Here is a 20639-nt window from a genome sequence, read left to right on the forward strand (position 1 = left end):
GCGCAGAGTTGAGGGAGGTGGCAGCGTGGGCCATGAGCTGCTCTGAGGAGACTCCTGCTCGCCACAGCGTCCTGTGTTCTCGGATCACTCTTCCATCCAGGGGCATAGAACTAGCCCGAAAGCTAGCAGTCATGTTCTGTGGACTTTCTTAAGAAGGTCAGCCATCAGATAATCAGCTGCTGGAGTCGGGCCTGCATTTGGTCTTCAGCTTGGAATTTAAGTCACCATACCAAGATAGGGAAGACATAAAGTAGCTTGTGGATTACTGCAGCGTATTTTCTAGGTTTGTTTTGTGGGCAGGGGAGCGCCAAGAGGTGGCCAGGTGCTGGCCGCTGGCTTCTCTGCTGCTCCAGCACCTCTGGGGTCTTTTCTTTCATCTCATGAAATGAGACTTGTGTTCACAAGGTGCCAGCTCTGTGTTGCAGGGTTCTAGGCAGATAGATAGGTCCCTGGCAACTGCTTTCGCTGGGGAGGATGTGCACATACAAGTCATAGAGCAGACAGCTGCAAGCAGATGAGGGTGGGGAATTCCTCTGCTGTAGCCCTGGACATGGCGCAGGGAAGGAAACAGGTTCCCCCAGCCTGCAGGAACCCAGACTCTCTACAGTCAGCCACAGACAAGTCAGTTGGAGAGCGGGGATGGCCCGGGAAGCGCTGGGCAGGTCTGGCTCTCGGCTGCTGTTGGGAGGTCAGCCTCTCTGGGATGGCGCACCTGGACTGGACAGGACAGAGCCCGTGGTGCTCGGGTGAGGAGCAGAGACACAAGGCAGCTCAGGGCTTGTATTTCACAGTGTGGATCTGTTTGCTGGTGCCGAGTCGTCCCCGCTGAGGTTGCGCTGACATGGTGACAGGAAATGTGTGTTAGAGACTCACATGTGTTGGGACTCGACTGTCCGTCCCCTGGGTCACACCCAGGCCTCCTGCCCTAGCTGCAGGCAGAGGAGGCCGCTCCGCTCCTCCCTCACGAGCACTCCCAGCTATGCCCCCCATCATCAGTGCCCACCAAGTGGACCCTGAAGGACCACCTCTGCACTGTGAGAGCGGTCTTGGCAGGAAGGCCCAATGAGCGTTTCTCCTCTTTATTTCAGACGGCCCTCTTGAGGACCCCAATCCTAAGGACTTATTTCTCATTCCAAAACACGTCATGGCGGAGCCAGACTATATAGAAGATGACAATCCTGAACTAATCAAGCCCCAGAAACTGATCAACCCTGTCAAAACATCCCGGAACCATCAGGACCTGCACAGAGAGCTCCTCATGAATCAAAAAAGGTAAGGGTTCTCGAGTGCGGCTCTCCAAAGGGGTTTGAAAATGACGAGATTTCATTTTAATTGTATTTACAAAGGCCTCGAGGAGTTTTTTTGTTTGTTTGTTTGTTTCTTGACTATATTTAAGGCTTCCTATTCCTCTTCCTATCTTGGAGCCAGATCATTCATCCTTTTCTACTCTGTGTTATTTCTATATTTATCTGTATAATCTGCCTTAAATCCTATGTTTATCTCTGTTCCTATGTTGTGATCCTGAGAAGATTAAATTTTATTTCAAAATAAAAGGATTAGGGGGCATTTTTATGGCGGTTCTTCTTTCCACATACAGTCCCGCCTACCAGAAGTAAGGGCTCCCACCCCAGGAAGTCTTTGTACGTACATTTCCCTCTTAGGTTTTTTGTGACTTATTTCCCTTTTACCTCCAGCATATGCTTGGTTTCTACTGGATTAACATTTATTAAATTTAACATTTATTAAGTTTGTTTTTAGTAAGTGCTTAGTTTCCGCCTGTCTTTGCCACAGTATAGAAAACAGAAATTAGGAATTTGGTATTCTTATTCACAAAGCAAAACAAAACAGAATTATGTACATTCCTAAATAGACCACAGAATTTGGAAGCAGTCCTGCCTGGGAAATTGTATCTGCATTTTCGTGCATGATCAGATCTGTTTAATGGAGGCCAAAAGAGGGTAGCACTTGTCATTTACTGATTTTCTGATCATATTTCTTGGGATTCCATTCCCTTAGCTGTAAAATGAGGGCGGGGGCTTAGTTGAACTCTGAGAAACATTTTAGCTCTGTTTTTATCCCCTATGAAATCTATTAAAATGTAGCAAGTCAGGATAAAGGGAAAGAAGAGCCAGATTCTGCAGAATATGTGTTCTTTGGAGTATAGTCTGTAAACTACTCTCAAAAATATAACAGGTAGTTTGGGTCATATACAAAATAAGATCTTATGCAAATTGAGTCTATGTCCAAATTTTCTAGAAAATAGACCTCCTTTCTGTCCTTCCCTGGCCCATTCTTCCCTCCCGTTTACACAGTCAACTCTTTAGGTGGGCCCAGTTCAGCATCTGGGCAGAGCTGACTTTCCCTCAAGTACTGTGGTGTAGGGAGGACATGGCTTTGAGGTCAGAGAAAAATGGTTGAATCGTGGCTCGCCATTTAACTTGACCCACCTCATAATCTTGGCCAAGGATCCCCTCTTGGGATCTTTTTCTTCATGTGTAAAGTGAGGTGTAGTAATAATTTCTTAGAGGAATTAGATAATAGGTACGCAGTTCAGAGCGATCAGCTCCTCCCAGTCATCTTATACTTCCCGGGTGGCATTGTTGGGGATTCCTGTGGCTTCCTCCCCTTTCCCCCAGAGATTCCAGACTGGACATAAATTTTTAAAATGGAGAATTCCAGTACCAGGCAGGCTGGGACAGGAGGATCTCAGGTTCAAGACCAGCCTCTGCAGCTCAGACTGTCAGCAACCTAGTGAGACCCTGTTTCAAAACAAAAATTTATAAAGGGCTGGAGGTATAGCCCTGGTTTAATTCCTAGCACCTGCTCACCTGCTACATACATACATACACACAAAGAAAAGGCACATTTCCAAGTCAAAAAACGATCATAAACAAGTTTTTCAAGGTAAAATCTTAGTTTGGTAGAGTTTTTGTTAGAAATATAATTGGTTTGTGATAAAACCATTACAAACAGCATCTTCTTTTTTTTTTAAATTTTTTACGGTACTGGGTATGGAACCCAGGGCCATTCTACCTTTGAGCTATATTCCCAGCCCTATTTTTTATTCTTTATTTTGAAACAGGGTCTCCCTGAGTTTCAAAGGGCCCCACTAAGTAGCTGAGCCTGTCTGCAAACCTCAATCCTCCTGTCTCAGTTTCCCCAAAATGCTGAGATCACCACACCCATTTTTTTTTTTTTGTCTTCTATGTCATGTACTTTTTACAGACTGTGGATATTTTATTCCCAAATTTTAGTGCCAAATAGTAGGAAGCATTACATCAATAATATGTATTTTGTTCAGGGATGATTACTGGTTCACACTATGAGTCTGTTTTCTTTCCTACAATTTGTAATGGGCTTTCCTGTGTTTCATCTTCCCCAGTGATCTTTCCAGTAACCCACTGTGTGATTTTCTCTCTTTGACATGTGAGTTAAAGAAAACTCAGTAATAGGTTAAGGACTCTTAAAGATCATACTATGATTTTTTTTTTTTTTTTTTTTTTTGGTGGTACTGGGGTTCGTGGAAACCCTTCTACCTCTGGGCTACACTCCCAGACATTTTATATATATATTTATATTTATACTTATATTTTAATTTGGAAACAGGGACTCTTAAGCCAGCAAGGCTGGTTTGAACCAGTGCAATCCTCCTGTCTCCACCTCCCAAGCGTGGGGATTACAAGTGTGTGCCATCACGCCTGGCATCATACTATGATTTTTTAGTATATAAAAGGGTAGAATCCCAGTACTTGGGAGGCGGAGACAGGAGGAGTCTCAGCCATCCTCAGCTACTTAGTGAGGCCCTCTGCAACTAAGTGAGTCCCTGTTTCAAAGTAAAGAGTTAAAAATAGGGCTGAGGATGTAGCTCAGAGGTAGAATGTCCCTGGGTTCAATTCCCCAGTAATAACAACAGCAACAAAAGATATATAAAAAGCAGTGGATTTAAGACAGTTCAGGGGATAAATATAGTAATAGTATAAACTAGAAAGGGGGTGAGGAAATGAGAAGGAAGGAGAATGAGGTAAAACCAGCCCTGCTTGGAGAATTGGACTTTGCTCAGCATACGTACAGATTTGGCTGGAAGCTCTGCAGGTGTTAGTTCAAATAATTTTTCACAGTACTTTGGAGGCTGAGTCAGGAGGATCATGGGTTTGTGGACAGCCTCAGCAACCTAATGAGACCTTGTTTCTAAATAAACATTAAAAAGGGATGAGGGTATAGCTCAGAGATAGAATGCTCTTGGGTTTAATCCCCAATACCCCGAATCATCATCATAATAATTTTAAAGTTACTTTTTAGAGATTATATGATAAAAGTACTCACTGCTTGGGAGAACAAATATTCCTAGAGTTCCTAGCTCTGAACCCACTCTTCTAGGCATAAAACACTGCTCTTTATTTACCATTTTTTAGACATGGTGAAGTTTCAGGTTAGCAGTCTAAATTTCTAACTGGCCTGATTGTTAGGACCCTTGGTCAGGTTCTCAGGTTCCATAGATGTCTTCAAAAAAATTTTTTTTTTTTTGTAGTAGAAAGGTCAGCTTTGGGATGGTCTTTTAAAAATAAGAATACTTCTAACAACTTATAGAGTTATGTCTCCTATAAAAAGTAGATTTTTGGACAGATAAGCCAGTTACTTGAAATATAACCCTAAAATGTTTCTTTGATATATACATTTCTAAGTCAGTAGTTTCCAGGTCCCTCCCCCCTTTTTTCAGTTTATCTATTTAAGTGCTTTACTAGACAAAGATCATCTCCATAAATGCTTGCTGCTGTACAATATGGAAAAAGGTAGGGGAAGTCGGAGCGATACTGGATAGAAGTATTTATGTTGGAATCCATGCAGATAAAATATTTAAGCCAAAAACCTAGATAAGCAGGCCATATCAGACAATGCCAAAGTGAAAGAGGAAGGGTGAAATTCAGATGCGACTGGCCCCTCCACGGACCCCCAAAAAGACATAAAAAAAACCAAAACAAAACCAAGTGGGCCAGGCGCGGTCTGGCTGGGTGGGCAGGCGAGCCTGTTTGTGATGGTCTGAGCTCCGACCTCATGCTGCACCCCCAGTGAGGAAGCAGCCTCACTTCCGTGCCTGTACAGGTGCTGGAGTTCATTCAGGTGGGCGGAAGGAATGTGGGCTTTCCCAGGCCTCCCCTGAAGGTGCGCAGTGCATTATGTATAATGAGAAAAAGGCCTTTCATTGCTGTGCATGAAATAGCCATTCCTGCAGCCTTTCTGGAGTACAGTTTGGTAAGACTCGTCAAAACATACAGTTGTACCATCAAACATAAACAGCCCATGCAGAGCCAGCAATCTGCGTCCATGGACCTAGCCAACAGAGATACTGTATAAGAGTGCAGATGTGACAACCCAGGTGTCCATCAGTAGGGAAGAGGCAGAATTGCAGCACTTCTGCTCCGTGCTGTGTCTGCCAGTGGGGGGAGTGTGAAGAAGAGCTTCGGTGTGGACAGGCATGGACGTGGAGGAACATGGACTTAACTCTGGGGACAGGAGTAGGTGGGGCTTCCTGGGGAGGGCCACTGCCCTGTGTCGCTCTCAAGGGCACCGTTTTGGGGGCCCTGTGTCGCTCTCAAGGGCACCGTTGTACAAAATATGTTGTAAGTGATACCCCACAGTTTGTTAATGAGGAGAGTCTGAGTGTGCTTTCACATTTTATTTTAAGAATATGGGCTTAGTGTTTGACCCTTTTAAATTTATTTCATAAAAATCACTTGTTTATTTCATAATCTTAAAAATTGGCTTTGCCTACTGTAATATTCACAGGTAGCTCTGTGACCAGAAATCATGCTTGGGAAATTACCTGGCCTTGGGCAGTGTGAAGCCACTAGAATCCCATTACTTATTAGTCATGAAAGGACTTGTTAAGGTATATGTCAGAATTAACTGAAGTAAATCAACCGTCCTCAGGAAAGGGGCGATGTTGTAGCTATTGACAAAATTTGGAGAAGCTCATTTCTCTCTGGATGCTGTCTTCGTTGTCTCATCCACTCTAGACTCAGAGAAGCACACGGGTAGCACTTAACTTTTTCCACTCAGCACAGAAAGTTAAGTGATGAGTATGATAAAATATTAACTAAATGTCTGCGACTTCTTGACTGTTTTAAGTGCAGAATATTTATCATATAAGCACCATTTTCCTGAATTTTTTGCTACTAAATATTTTATCTTACTGTTACCGCTGTGTAAAATCTTTGAGCAGAAAATGAATACTGTATTAGAGTTAAGTCCATTTATATGTTGCAATGGATTATCAGCTTAATGGGTCATATATCAGAGTTCCTTCAGCAGGTTTTGCATAATCTAGAAGAATTTAATGATAGTTGAAGTTAATTTTGCTAGTGAAATAGAGGGGAAGAAAAATCTTTGAAGTTTAAATTATTTAGGTAACTAAATTCTTAATCCTAAAATTTAATTCTCTTAAGTCTGCCTATAGTGTCATATCCTGGCTTTCCTATTAGTCTTGAAACTGAAAAGGTCTTTTATTCAGAATATTGAAAAACAAAATTTCTTGTGCTTAATGGTACTTCTAACTAAACAGGGTATTCATAAGCAACTTTCAATGTGCTAATTAAAGGTTTAATTTCCAAAATATTGCCCGTGCTTTTGTACCTCTGTACATTTTTTATAACGATTTTTGTCTTACTAGAGATTGAACCCAGGGGTGTTCTAGCTCTAAGCCACAACCCCAGCCCTATTTTATTTTTTATTTTGAGCAGGCCTTACAAAGTCCCTGTGTGCTGTGGCAAGTCACATGCTCCCTGCCTTCCCCATCTCGCCCAGCCTGGGCCCTGCTTTGCACACCCTAGAGTCTTGCACCCAGTAGGTACTCGGTATATTTTTATTGAACGAATGGATTTTACAAAATCTTTGGAACATGCTCTTGCCCTTCTATGCTGGAGAATTTCTGAGAATCAACTATTAAGTGATTATCTTAGTGGTAGGTACCACGGTTGTGCTAATTCTGTAGACCTTTTTAATCTGCAGCAGATAACCTTGCATTGCATTTCTATTCATGAAAGATGTACCCGTTAGTTTAACACTTTATTATTTTTGTTAACGCTTTCTCATAGGGGTCTTGCCCCTCAGAACAAGCCAGAATTGCAGAAGGTGATGGAAAAGAGAAAACGGGATCAGGTAATAAAACAGAAGGAAGAAGAAGCACAAAAGAAAAAATCCGACTTGGAAATAGAACTTCTGAAACGGCAGCAGAAGCTGGAGCAGGTGAGATAGAGATGCTGGGGCCAGAGACTTTCCCAGGTATAACCAGAAGGAAGTGTTTACACCCCGAAAGGAAATAAGAAACAAAATGCGAGCAGGTGACATAAATTACACTCAGGGCAAAGACAAGAATTCTCTTGAGGATGTAAAAGAAATGCCAGAGGCCAAAACAAATCAGAAGTCTTATGAATCTACACAGAGTGTTGGGGTAATTTAATGCAGTTCATCTTCATAGAGACCCCAGCGCCACTGTGTGTTGAGCTCAGGATTTTTTCTTTTTGCAGTACTGGGGATGGAACTCAACAGGCACTCTACCTCCAAGCTATACTTCCAGCGCTATTTTATATTCCTTATTTTGAAACAATATCTCACTAAGTTGCAGAGGGCCTCACTAAGCTGCTGAGGCTGGCTGGGAACATGCAATCATCCTGCCTCAGCCTCCCAAGTGCTGGGATTACAAGTGTGTGCCTCCATGCCTGGCTAGGATTTTATTTTCTTAGTCTCGACTTTTCCATTCTTGTTTTCTCTTTAGTACAGTTGGTGGTGACAACCAACCAGTGGCCTCTTCTGTACAGAATTATCCCTAGACCTATATGCATACATTTTTCCTTTTCCCCTTTCCCCTTCTCTTTTCCCTTTCCTTTCCTTTTCTTTCCTTTCCTTGGTGGGGACCAAGAGAGAATTTTTTTTTCTGTTAGAAAGAAAGGAAATGCTTTGAAAAGCCTCTCAGTTTGTAAATAATTTTTCTGGTTTTGAATTTCATTTAGCTTGAACTTGAAAAGCAGAAATTACAAGAGGAGCAAGAAAACGCCCCAGAGTTTGTGAAAGTGAAAGGCAATCTCAGGAGAACAGGGCAAGAGGTGGCCCAAGCCCAGGAGTCCTAGGCCCAGGCTGCCCAGAGACCGGCGTGTCCTCGCCATTGCCGCAAGAGCTGTGTCTAGGTGCCTCCTCTGTGCTTCTCAGGGGCCAGAGCCCCGGGAGAGATTCCAGCCAGCCAAGAGTCTTGACTAGAAAAAGGATTTGGTTTGATTTTCCTGCAATCTGGGTGGATCAATTATCTCTGACACCTACAGTTCCCATTCGCCAAATGAAGGACTCTGACCAGCACCTATATTGGAATAATGGACAATGGACCTGTGTTCATAGACTAAGACAAAACCAAACAAGAAACAAAAAGAAAAAGGAAGAGGACACAGGGATAAAGTCCTGAGAGTTGCACTACTCAGTTTTTCTTCCAATCCAAGTTTGATGGAGCCGAGCTTTTTTTTTTTCCTTTTAAAAACTAAAAGAAAATGTGTTGAATTCTTTTGGCTACCTAATAAATACATAGATTGCATAGAAGTTCATTTAATCTGTTACATCCAATATTTGTAAATTTTTTTTGAGAATCCAGAATTTTCTCATTCAGTTCATACTTTCACCCATGTTAGAATTAATAGCAGAGAATGTTAATGTTCATGGTGAGCACAGTAGTCATCTTGGCACTAAAATTCAGAAATAGAGGAATAAGATTTAAAAGCATGTAAATATCCATATTGATCTATTTTTTGGTTTTTTTTTCTGTGTGTGATTTATTTTTTTCTAGTCTCTATGTAAACAGCAGCATTAATTGCACTTCCAAGAAGGTACATCATGTTAATTCATTTATTGCTTTGATAACCAGTAGGCTTTTGGTTCAGTTTTATTTTTAATTTTTTTTTGCTGAGCTAGTCCTTTTAACTAAATAATTCCTTGTTCCTTTGGAGAATGGGGTTCGTCTGGATAGCCCAGCTTCAGTGTCAAAACAAGAAGGTCCAGCGTCTTTCAGTTTCTCCTGGGAGCATTGCAAGCCCTCAGGAGCTGGCCGATGAGGTCTTCTTTAGGTATTTTAATGTGAAACAAAGTATAGATGGGTCTTAAGGAAAATTTTATAGTGTTTGTACATTTTAACTATCTTCAGAATTCAAGCTCTGAAAAGTTTTGATTCATGATTGCGTATTCCTTTACCTTTTTTTTTTTCTTTCTCATTAAGAAAGACTAATTCACCACTCTCAGCGTGGTGCTGTTGGTAAGGATGATATCGATGACTACTATATCACCTCTCTCAGGAGAGGCTGGGGTGCAGGGAGAGGAGGCGCAGTCTCCTCGTGCTAGCTTTCATGCTGTTCAAGAGATATCCAAGTTACAAATAACAGCAAAGGTATTGTGCAGAATTAATTTTATAGTGCTGGTATGGAAGAATCTTTGTGGATTTAGTATGTTCTTCATAGAGATGATTCAGCCAGTAATTTCTACATTGAAGACTTCTCATACTTTTACAACTCATAGGAAACTGGGTCCAGAGCTTTGGGGTCCTTAGTTAGCACAGTAGCATTAGCTTCCTGTGGGAAAGCTTTAGTTTTAGTAGTTGACAGGCTCTTATTCAATGCTTATGTGAACAAGATAAAAAGTAAATGGATGATAATATACGGCTAGTTAGAGAAACATATTAGTTGATTATACCTGAAATGGATTGTCTCATTAGCAAGTCCTATTTAAATAAACTATGACCTGCTTAAGATAAAATGTTGCTCTATAATAGCTTGCTTTTTGAAGATTGGAACGGAGACTCTTCATTCATCATTTCTTCCTTTTGAGAGAAGAAAAGTGGGGTAACTGGTCATCCTGAAAGAGCATATCTGATTGCACATTGATTAGAGTTCTTTTCTTCCTGTATATGGACAAGTGGTGTGATATGTAAGTGAAAATTCAAGACTGGCTCATATCTTTTCATCTGAATGGATATTAGTTCTGGAGATCTGTCTCCTTGAAGCAGCTCTCCACTCGACACAATTCTCAAGGGTCAGATCAGGCGCCTTTAGAAGGACCAATTCTGTTCTTAGGACTTTCCTGGGATTCATTCATCACTGAAAACCAATTTAAAAAGCACTTCCTTCCTAATCATACTCAGATCTGGATTATTTGTAGTTATACCACAAGGTCTGGCCAAAAGAAGACATGTAAATAGCCTAAAGTGATGGGTAATGATACTAGTGGAGTAGACAGGTAGCTGACACTCCTTGAAGTTGTCTGATCAGCTGGGCTACACGCCCAAGTTTAAAAAGGGGGTCACTCTCTTTCTGCACCTGATCTGTACGGTCTGATCCCCGAGGACCCATGAACATCTGAGCAATTTTGTGCTTTGAGCCACTTTTTGACAAAAATGGCTCCATTTTTCCATTTTGTGATTTTCTTAAAATAATTTTCAGTGTTTTATAGTCTCCTAGTAGTAAAGTAGTCTTGCTTTCTAAGCTATAACAGTTGACTTTATTCTTCTACTCTGAAAAATATCTTGCCTTGTTTGAGTGTATATAACATATATATAAAGGGAGCCTTAATGGATTTGTTTTCATAATTTAATATTTTTTGTATTTGCTCTTGTACAATTGTTTTTAATGGAAAGTATTACAGAATCAAGGGTGGAATTCTTAGAACCAAAGTTATTCTTAATAAAAATCACCACATGCTTGGACCATGCATCTGAGTCTGCCTGATCTGTTTAAGGTGGGTATCTGGAGCTGGAGGGGGCTGTGCTCAAGTTTAAGTTCAAGATTAGGAGGTTCTGGAGTCTCCCTGAGGTGACTGTCCTTACAGATAGCCTTTCCTCCAAGTCACTTATGTCTTATCATCTGCGTCTGTTGAGGCTGACAATTTCAAAGCGGTATATCAAACTGATTCATGCTGAGAGATTAACTTAGCATGGATATTAACCCTTTGGTAATAGCAGCTGCCAGTCCTGGGGTCCAAGCAATGGGGATTTTAGTTGGCTCATCAGGACAAGGGGGGTACATTTTGAGAAGGCCAGTGTTTAGTCCTTGCAAGCTAGTATAGTTGTGAGTAATTCTGACCTTTTTTTGTTCACTCAAATTAATGTTATCCTCAAAGAAGTTACTTTGGGAAGCTATACATATCTTCTTGGTTAAAATAGTTGGGAGGTTAAAGTGTCTTTACTTGATAATTATACCTTTGTTTTCCAACTGTAAATTATTATTCAGTTCATTTCTAGTGTCTTTGGACTTTTTTTTTTTTAGTCTACTTAAAGAAGAGTAAAGATTTGCTGTCTCTACAGTTATACCATGAGCTCTGAAACTTGTGCAGAAGGAGAATTCCAAAAATGATTTGAAATGACCAGTTTCCCAAAGTGATAGTTTTGAGGACCATTTTATTGGTCCACTGTGTGTGTGTGTGTGTGTGTGTGTGTGTGTGTGTGTGTGTGTGTGTGTGTGTTTCTGTCATAATTGAAAAGACAGGGCAGTTAAAATGCTTGGAAAGTTTTAAATGCTATAGCACATTAAAAGAAGTGTAAAATTATATTACCAGGCTTACAATGACTAGTCTAATAAGAAATTATTTCATTTCCAGGGTCTTAGGATAAATAAGATCTTTAGGAGCTAGCCTTACAATTATAATTTCTATTTTCTACCTGAGGAAATGTATCTGATTATTAACTGGGTGGGGATGTTTTGAATATCTCTCCATTTACTTCTAGGTTTTCTAATAATATGGTGATTTCCAACCAGAATGGCAAAAGGGCATTTGTGTATTTATGAAAAATATATTCATTGCTCCTGGGGCTTGTCGCACTCAGGGCCCCTCGAGATGTGTGTGTGCATTGATATCTATTTCTATATCTACACTTATTGAATATCCATGAGTTGACTTGATACTTCGGTCTTACCCATTAGCACATTGTGTAGCCCTCCCCCTTTCAATATTAATAGCTCCCTTCTCTGGCAGTGAAACCTGGCCGCCCTCCTCCCCAAGGCTACGTATTTTCTCAGTACCCCTGTGTGTGACCATCCTCAGCCACCTCGTACTCACTCAGGTTCTGCCTAGTAGTTTTTTTAACTGAATTAAGAAGGAAGAAAGGAAACAATTTTTTGAGCTTTTAAACAGGTATTGTAATTTAATCAATTCATTGCTTCATACAACCTATGCTACAACTATAGGTTTAGTAGGGCTGATTATTTGGAACCTTTCAAACTCCTAAAACAGTGTATGATTCATAATTGAATACAATGATTATCACATTTAAAAAATAACTTACATAAACCTATTTTTAAAAGCCAGCCTTATGACCCATTGTTTTTACATTTAAAAATTACTTTTCTATTCCTATGGCCATATTTATTTTCATGTCTTCCCAGGGACTCATTATACTCTACTTTTTGGGCTTGTAGAAGTCAAATCAAACCTAAAAGAAAAGAAATGCTTGCTTAGACTAACAGAAGGAGCAAAATCTGGATTGTTGGCTGTTTCATGCTTAGGCATGGAGTTCGGTTGGACAGTCCAAGTTTACTTAACATGAGCCATGGCCTTGGCTCTTTTTTATAATTCTTATTCCTTTGTTGTGGGATTCTTAATACCTCACCATTTATTTTGTTTTAATTTCTTAAAACTTGGTGTCCTTCCCAGAAATGGTGTGTGCTTTCACTTTGCCTGGCCAGCATTACCTACTCATCATCCTGCATTTATGACAGATATATTTTAAGCTTGTTCATTAGCATTATTGAAAACCTATTTATATCTCATTAATATCATAATTGGATATCAATATTATAATTGAATTATTTTCAGATTTTTGTCTGCTAAGAGTCATCAAGTCTATGTGGTACATTCTTTGGGATATTTGGCTATTTATTATCTTGGACATACCATTGATTCTGTTTGTTATTGTATATGATTAACAGCCGAATGTGGTGGCATGTACCTGTAATCCCGGCACTTCCTTGGGAGGCTGACAGCACCACAGGTTCAAGACTGGCCTCAGCAACTTAGCAAGACTCTGCTTCTAAATTAAAAAAAAAATGTCTCTGGGTTCATTTCCCAGTACCACAAATAATAAATAAATATGCCATATGTATATACATAACTCTCTCTTGATAGCTAGACAGACAGACAGACAGACAAAAACAAGTGTTGATGAGGATGTGGAGAAATTGGATTCCTTATTGGATTGCTGGTGAAAACAAGATATAATCATTCTGGAAAAAATTGGCAGTTTCTTAAAAAGTTTAACAGATTTAACAGCAATTTCTACTAAGTGTATAGACCCAAGAGAAAACCCATACACACAGCCTTTGATGTAAATGTTCATAACAGAATTATTCATAAGGCTAGAAAATGGAAACAGCTCAGATGTTCATCAACTGATGAATGGATACACTGAATGTGGTCTATCTATGTAATGGAATATTGCTCAGCCCGCAAAAGGGACTGAAGGACTGATACATGCTACAGTATGGACAAGTCTCCAAAACGTTGGCTAAGTAAAAGGCAAACACAGGAAACCACATGGTGTACAGTTACAGTTACAGTTACGTGGAATGTGCACAGTAGACAACTCTACAGAGACAAAGCAGATGAGGTGTTGCCTTGGGCTGGGTTTGGCTATGATGGGATGTGGAGTGACTACAGATGGGCACAAGGCTTCCTTTTGGGGGTGATGGAAATGATTTAAAATTAACTGTGATGATCGTACAACTCTTTAAATATATGAATAGCCACATTAATATGAAAGATATTAATACCCCCTTAAAATGAGTAATTTTATGGTGAGTTTTTACCTCCAAGCTTTTAATTAAATTTTTTTTTGTGTGTGTGTGTGCGTGTGTGGTACTGGGGGTGGAACCCAGAGGCTTTTTACCTCTGGGCTATACCCCCAGACCTATTTTATATTTTATTTGGAAACAGGGTCTCACTAAGTTGCTGAGAGCCTCACTAAGTAGCTGAGGCTGGCTTCGAACCTGTGCGATCCTCCTGTCTCAGCCTTCCAAGCGTGGGGGTTACAAGCGTGCGCCACCACACCCGGCTGTACCTCCAAGCTTTTAAAAATATGCATTTATGACACAATTGCATTTCTAGGAACTTGTCTTTCAGATTCTCTTGAAACAACGTGCCTGTGTGGTTACAGTTTACTAGATGAAGTACAAACACATCCTTTCCCACTTAATGGATCACTTTGCCTATTTTTAAGTACGATACTATATTAGTCTATATGTCACAGAAAATAAGACTTCGTAGCTATTCTGTTACATAAGAAAGCATGCTAGAGAACAATACACATATAATCCATTTACATGAAAAAATTAAAGCATATTTACCCATCCATTCAAAATGTGCAGCTCACCATCGTCCCTCTACTTCTGAGGCCCAGCTTCTTGGGCTGAACAGCTCCTTGGTGCCCCAGCTCTCCAGCCTGATTGTGTAAGTAAAGCCTTTTTGTATAGTTGCCTGTACATTCTCCTGGTTCTGTCCCTCAGAACCCGGACGAATCCACGCTTCCTGCTGTAGCAGAGACCTGAGCTAAGGCTTCCTGAGGGAGACCCGGGGTGCAGGGTTCACCATGAAAGCAGCCTGGCCTGTAAGTTTCTCCTCTGCTACTGGCATTTACGGTGCTGTGGTTGCAGAACTCTGGTTCTTGCTGCTTTCGTTTTAATTGGCTGAGGTCAAGGTGGTTCAGGAAGGAAATGCCGCGCTCAGTGTGGGTCTCAGGAGCTCCATCCCGGCCCGTCAAGGTCTTCCTGGCAGATATTCTTTCTTGGATGCAGGTGAAACCTCTGCCTTTTTCCTTGACTCCAGGTGGAGTCTTCATTATTTTACTAAGAGCAAAGTTATTTCTTTTTCTGCTCCTTCTGGCTGAATGCTTTTGATTTAAGCTTGGAAACAGAGCTAGCCAAAAATTTGAGAATTGCTGACTCCTGGCCCTTTCTGAGGCCTAGTAAAAATTTAATCTGAGGATGGCTTACAATAGAATTAGCAGCAATGAGTATGTGGCTGCCTCCCAGTCCTGACCTCACTAATGAGGAGGGGTGCATTCACATTCAAATCTCCTTGCCTGTGGCTATTTCTTTGTTCAAGAAGTTCCAGGACACAGTTGCACCTGTGTCAGCCTGGTGCCAACAAGCAGCACAATTAAAAACATCCACAAGCCAGGCATGGTGGCACAGGCCTATAATCCCAGTACTTGGGAGGCTGAGACAGGAGGATCGCAGGTTTAAAGCCAGCCTCAGCAGTTTAGCAAGGCTCTCATCAACTTAGTGAGACCCTGTTTCCAAATAAAAAATAAAATAGGGCTTAGGGATGTAGTCCAGAGGTAGAAGGCCCCTGGGTTCCATTCCCAGCATCACCAAATCATACAAAATAATCTACAGCCACCCAGGTGGGCAATGTCTCTGCCATGAACCACGAACTAAAATTAGGATTCATAGATGACCTCTGCAGATCTCATAGCTATCCTAGGACCTTAACTGAGCAAAAATGTACTAAATAAACTCAAGTGAGCTAAGGGGCTTTCCTTACATCCGCAAGTAGCCTTTGCTTTGTTGATCGGAACTCTGTTATCTGCAAGGGGCTGTCTCAGGATGCTCTTTGTTTCCAAATATTTTTCCTTCCTTAATGATTCTAGCTTTTCTCAAAGATAAGCAGCCCGATCAATTAAGTACAAGCACTTACCAAATATATTAACAAGCTATCTTGCTAGCAGCTGGTTCTAGCCCTTGAGCTATACTCTTACTGGGAGATAAGACCTTGCATATGATATAATAAATAATAACAGACATTAACTTAAGTGCCACACGAACACCTAGAAGATAGTAATCACAGGAGAAAATTAAGAAAAGAAAATGTACACACTAAATCAGGTGGTTTACTGCTAGAGAGATGCTCACATAAACGTTCTCTGAGGGGTAGTGGAGGCGAATGGGTCACATGTTTTAAATTAAATGTGAATCTTATTCATCCTTGACTTCCCACTCTACTCTTTCCAATTGATTTTCTTTCATTCATTCACTTGTTCATTCATTCATTCATTCATTCATTCATTCATTCATTCATTTTTTGGTCCTGAGGATTGGACACAGGGACATTCTACTGAGCTACACGCCCAGTCATTTTAATTATTTTTACATTTGGAAACAGGGTCGGGCTAAGTTCTTAAAGTTGGTTTCAAACCTGCGATCCTCTTGCCTCAGCCTCCCAAGTTTACAGGATTATAGGCCCATGCCACCATGCCCGGCTTCCCCAACTGACTTTTAAAAATGAAGACTGGACGGGGCGCCCCTAGACAACCCCCCTCTCTACCCGGAAGGACCCCTTGCCTGGGCCCCTGGCCCCAACCCTGGGCGGGTGGGCAGACACTGGCGGGGCTCCCCTAGGCGACCCCCTTTCCACCCAGAAAGATGCCGTGGTCCAGCCCGGGATGACCCTGGGCAGGTGGGCAGGTGCTGGTGGCATCCCTAGGCGACCCCCCTCTCCACTCGGAAGGACCCCGTGGTCCGGGCCCCGACTCTGGGCGGGTGGGCAGGCGCTGGCGGGGCACCCCTAGGCGACCCCCTTTCCACCCGGAAGGACCCTGTAAAAAAGTAAAAGAAAAAGAAAAAAGGAAAATATCAGAGAGGGGTCAAGGAGTTGGCGGATGCCAGGATACTGGAGATGCAGACAAAACTTATCCAAATGAACTGGAATTATTGAAAAAATTCCCCGCTAAGGAGGACTGTTTCTTCTCTACACTGTTAAGAATCTTGGACATCACCTGTAAGGAGAGAGACTTTAGCAGAGACCAAGGAGAAAGGCGGTGCTGAAAGCGGTGCGTTGGCGGTGGAGACTTGTATTTAGGAGGAGCAGAAATCGGAGCCTACCAACCTTATTTTTTTATTTTTTATTTTTTTGGAGAAATTACACCAAAGGTTGAACGTTACCGTCGCGCATGCTTAGGAAGACTGGACTACATTCTGAGTGGAAAAAGAACTTGGGAAAGGTTTGAAATGGTGGAGGCAATGGCAATGGCAGTGGCCAGTACTCAGGGGAGGCAGAAATCTGATGCATTACACCTAGAACCTTTGAAGTAATGACCCCAGAGGCAGAATGCTACCACCACCACACACCCTCGAGAACGTGGGACAAATAGTTGGGAGAAGAGGGTGCTCGGATTAGAGCCTGCCGAGGGTTGAGGTCGGCGACAGACACAGCAAAGCTAGGATCGGAGCCTGCCGTGAGGCAAGGCTGGTGCTGGGGCCTCCGAGGCTGGGATTGGAGCCTGCCGAGGGGTTAGGCCGGTGCTGGGGCCAACGGCCGGCATCGGAGCCTTCCGTGAGGCAAGGCCGTTACTGAGGCCTCCGAGGCCGGTATCAGAGCCTGCCGAGGGATTAGGCGGGTGCTGGGGCCAGCGAGGCTGGGATCGGAGCCTGAAGTGAGGCAAGGCCGATGCGGTGCTGGGGCCTCCGAGGCCGGGATCGGAGCCTGCCGAGGGGTTAGGCCGGTGCTGGGGCCACTGGCCGGCATTGGAGCCTTCCTTGAGGCAAGGCCGCTACTGAGGCCTCCGAGGCCTGGATTGAAGCCTGCCGAGGGGTTAGGCTGATGCCAGGGCCATCAGCTAACATTGGAGCCTGCTGTGAGGAAGGCCGGAGCTGGGGCCTCTGACGCCGGGATCGGAGCCAGCTGAGGGGTTAGGCCGGTGTCGGGGCCAGTGAGGCCTGAACCGGGCCCTCCCATGAGGCAAGGCCACTGCTTGAGCCAGCGAGGTCTGGATCAGTCCACCGGGTAGCCAGGCCACAGCTGGGGCCATCAAGAGTGGGATCAGTATTTGTAACACGGCATGCACAGAGAAATATCGCAGAAAATTAAAACCAGATGCTTCCCCTAATCAGCAATAACTAGGAGGAAAGGGGCAACAGGAAGTGGTCGAGCTATAGAAAGGGCCCTATAGTGAAGCAATTAAGGTGACCAATCAGAGGGTATGGAATAGGGGAGGATGGAGCCTCTTTAAAAAGCAGGAGGTACATAAACATATGTATCAAAGTTAATCACCAAACCAGCATGGGATCGAGGGAGGGGGAGGGAATGGGATGGGGGCTGGATGAGGGCTAATTGGATGATGTGTGCTTGTATATCCTCTCAAGTCTTATATTCCAATGTGATGTATGATTACAATGCACCAATAAAAATACATTAAAAAAAATGAAGACTGGACAGCTCGAAGCCCCAGGTTCCCATGAGGAGCAGCAGCAGGACTGGGGGCTGGAGGAGAGGAAGCCAGGGCGGTGGGCGTGCCTGCCCCCCTGCCTTGTTGCTAGGTAACATCTTGTTCTTTCCAGAGCACTTCCTGAGGTGCTTGAGGTTAAGCTGTGGGTGGGTTTTGATTGGCTTCCTAGCAGCGAAATCTGAAGAAGGAACTGTGTGGTTTGCTGTGGTGTCATCAATAACAACCAAGCAGCGGGCTCTCTAGGCACCTGCCTGGGGTTTATGGTCGCAGGGCAGAACGAGGCTCTGGAGAAGCATACCTCTCATGCCTGGGCTGTTTGTCCATCTTTGTCACAAGCTCAGTGTGTTAGCCAGCTTCTTGTTGCTGTGACCAAAACACCTGACAACCTCAACTTAGATGTGGAAAGGTTTATATTGGCTCAAAGATTAAGAGGCTCAGTCTATGGTTGTCGGGCTGCCAGGCAGAGATGTCATGGTGGAAGAGGATGGGAAGGGAAGTTACTCACTCAGAGGAAGAGGGGACAAGTTCATTCCTTCCCGGGCACTCTCCAGTCACCCACCGCTTGGTCGTCCATTTGGCTATCACTGGGTTAATCTATCAAGTGGATTAACCCACCCGTGAAGCCAGAGCCCTCCTGATCCAGTTATTGCCTAAAAGCCCTGCCCTGACCCTGCTGCTCGCCCCAGGAACAGGGAGGGGGCAGAGTGTCAAGTGTGAGCCCTGGGGACATTCCAGATCTCATAATACTCAGAGTTGGGACTACAGTGCTGAGCACATCTTCAGTTTTGGAGATTCAGATCAAATGAGGAGATAAGCGTCTTTCAAAGGATCACATGAATGTATATAAAATGCCAGCGGTGCCGGAGGCCCAAAGGCCCTGGGCGAGAACAGGTGCCCTGCCCCTGCCCCCATTGCCTTGGTCAGAGCAGCTGCGACCCGTGACTGTCTCCAAGTGCCAGGCACTGGGCTTGGTGTTTATCAATCAGGGTCTGATGGGATGCTTGCCACCCTCCTGCGGTACTGCTGTCATCTCTGTTGTAGAGAAGAGGGAAGCCAGGGTCTTCCTCCTCACCCGTATCTGCTGTGCAGCCATGGTCTGTCCAGTCCCCACCTCAGGGAGCTGGGGGCCATCTTCCACTCGGCCTCCTCCGTGCCCAGCCAACCACCTGATTCTGTCCACTCAGCCTCCCCAACACTACTGCATCTCTGTGCCCCCGCCACTGCTGTCGTGGAGTGCCAGCCTCCTGCTGGGCCTCTGTCTCTCCCTCCCTTCCATCTTTCCTTCCCCTCCCCTTGCTTCCTTCCTTCCTTCCTTCCTTTCCTTCTCCCTCCTTTTTTCTTCCTTCTTTCTCTCTCTTTTTTTCTGTGGTGCTGGGGATTAAATTTAGCTTGATCCCCAGCTCCACACATTCAGCCCTATTTTATTTTTTTATTTTATTTTTTAAATTAATTTATTTTTTTTGTGGTACTGGGGTTCCTGGAAGCCCTTCTACCTCCGGGCTACACTCCCAGACCTATTTTTTATATTTTTATTTGGAAACAGGGTCTCCTAAGCCAGCGTGCGCGGCTGGCTTCGAACCTGCGTGATCCTCCTGTCTCTGCCTCCCAAGCGTGGGGATTACAGCATGCGCCACCATGCCCGGCTATTTTTTTTTTAATTTTAAAACAGGGTCTCATTTAGTTGCTGAGGGCCTTGGTAAATTCTTCTACCTCCAGCCTATACTCCCAGACCTATTTTTACATTTTTTTTAAAAAATTTAGAAACAGGGTCTCTTAAGCCAGCGCGGCTGGCTTCAAACCTGCGCGATCTTCCTGTCTCCGCCTCCCAAGCGCAGGGATTACAAGTGTGCGCCACCACGCCCAGCCATCCCAGCCTTTTTTATTTTGAAACTAGGCCTTGCTAAATTTCTGAGGGTCTTATTAAGTTTTTGAGGCTGGCCTCGAACCTGTGATCCTTTCTTTTCAGTTTACCAAGTATTGGGATTATAGGCATAAAGTTCAGCAATTTATTGCTTACATGTCAGAATAATCTTTAAGACAGTTTTAATGATGTAAATTATAAAAAGATATTCATACAGAATTCTCTGTGTGAGTTACGAAGAGTTACAATTGACTTTCCATTTCTTTCTTTCTTTCTTTCTTTCTTTCTTTCTTTCTTTCTTTCTTTCTTTCTTTCTCTCTTTCTTTCTTTTTTGTTGTACTGGGGGTGGAACCCAGGGGCTTTGCTACCTCCAGGCTATACTCCCAGACCTATTTTATACTTTGTTTGGAAACAGGGTCTCACTAAGTTGCCGAGAGCCTCACTCAGTAGCTGAGGCTGGCTTTGAATCTGCGTGATCCTCCTGTCTCAGCCTCCCAAGCGCGGGGATTACAAGAGTGCACCACTATGCCTGGGTTCACA

At 43.3% G+C, this 20639-nt stretch overlaps 1 protein-coding gene across 1 annotated transcript in view; it reads left to right on the forward strand.

Annotated features, from left to right (window-relative positions):
- The window catches only part of FAM107B (family with sequence similarity 107 member B), a gene marked incomplete at its 5' end in the record, with an annotated part of 200593 nt that extends 192415 nt beyond the window's left edge, over positions 1 to 8178 (forward strand). The window contains 3 exons of the mRNA XM_080716995.1: positions 1089 to 1272; positions 7092 to 7242; positions 8007 to 8178. Of these exons, the coding sequence (XP_080573121.1) occupies positions 1089 to 1272; positions 7092 to 7242; positions 8007 to 8123 (452 nt within the window). The 3' untranslated portion in view covers positions 8124 to 8178. The remainder of the gene's footprint in view (positions 1 to 1088; positions 1273 to 7091; positions 7243 to 8006) is intronic.
- Between the last annotated feature and the right edge of the window lie 12461 nt (positions 8179 to 20639).

The sequence above is a fragment of the Muscardinus avellanarius genome, assembly GCF_963383645.1.
Source record: "Muscardinus avellanarius genome assembly, chromosome: 20".
Classification (NCBI taxonomy): Eukaryota; Metazoa; Chordata; class Mammalia; order Rodentia; family Gliridae; genus Muscardinus; species Muscardinus avellanarius.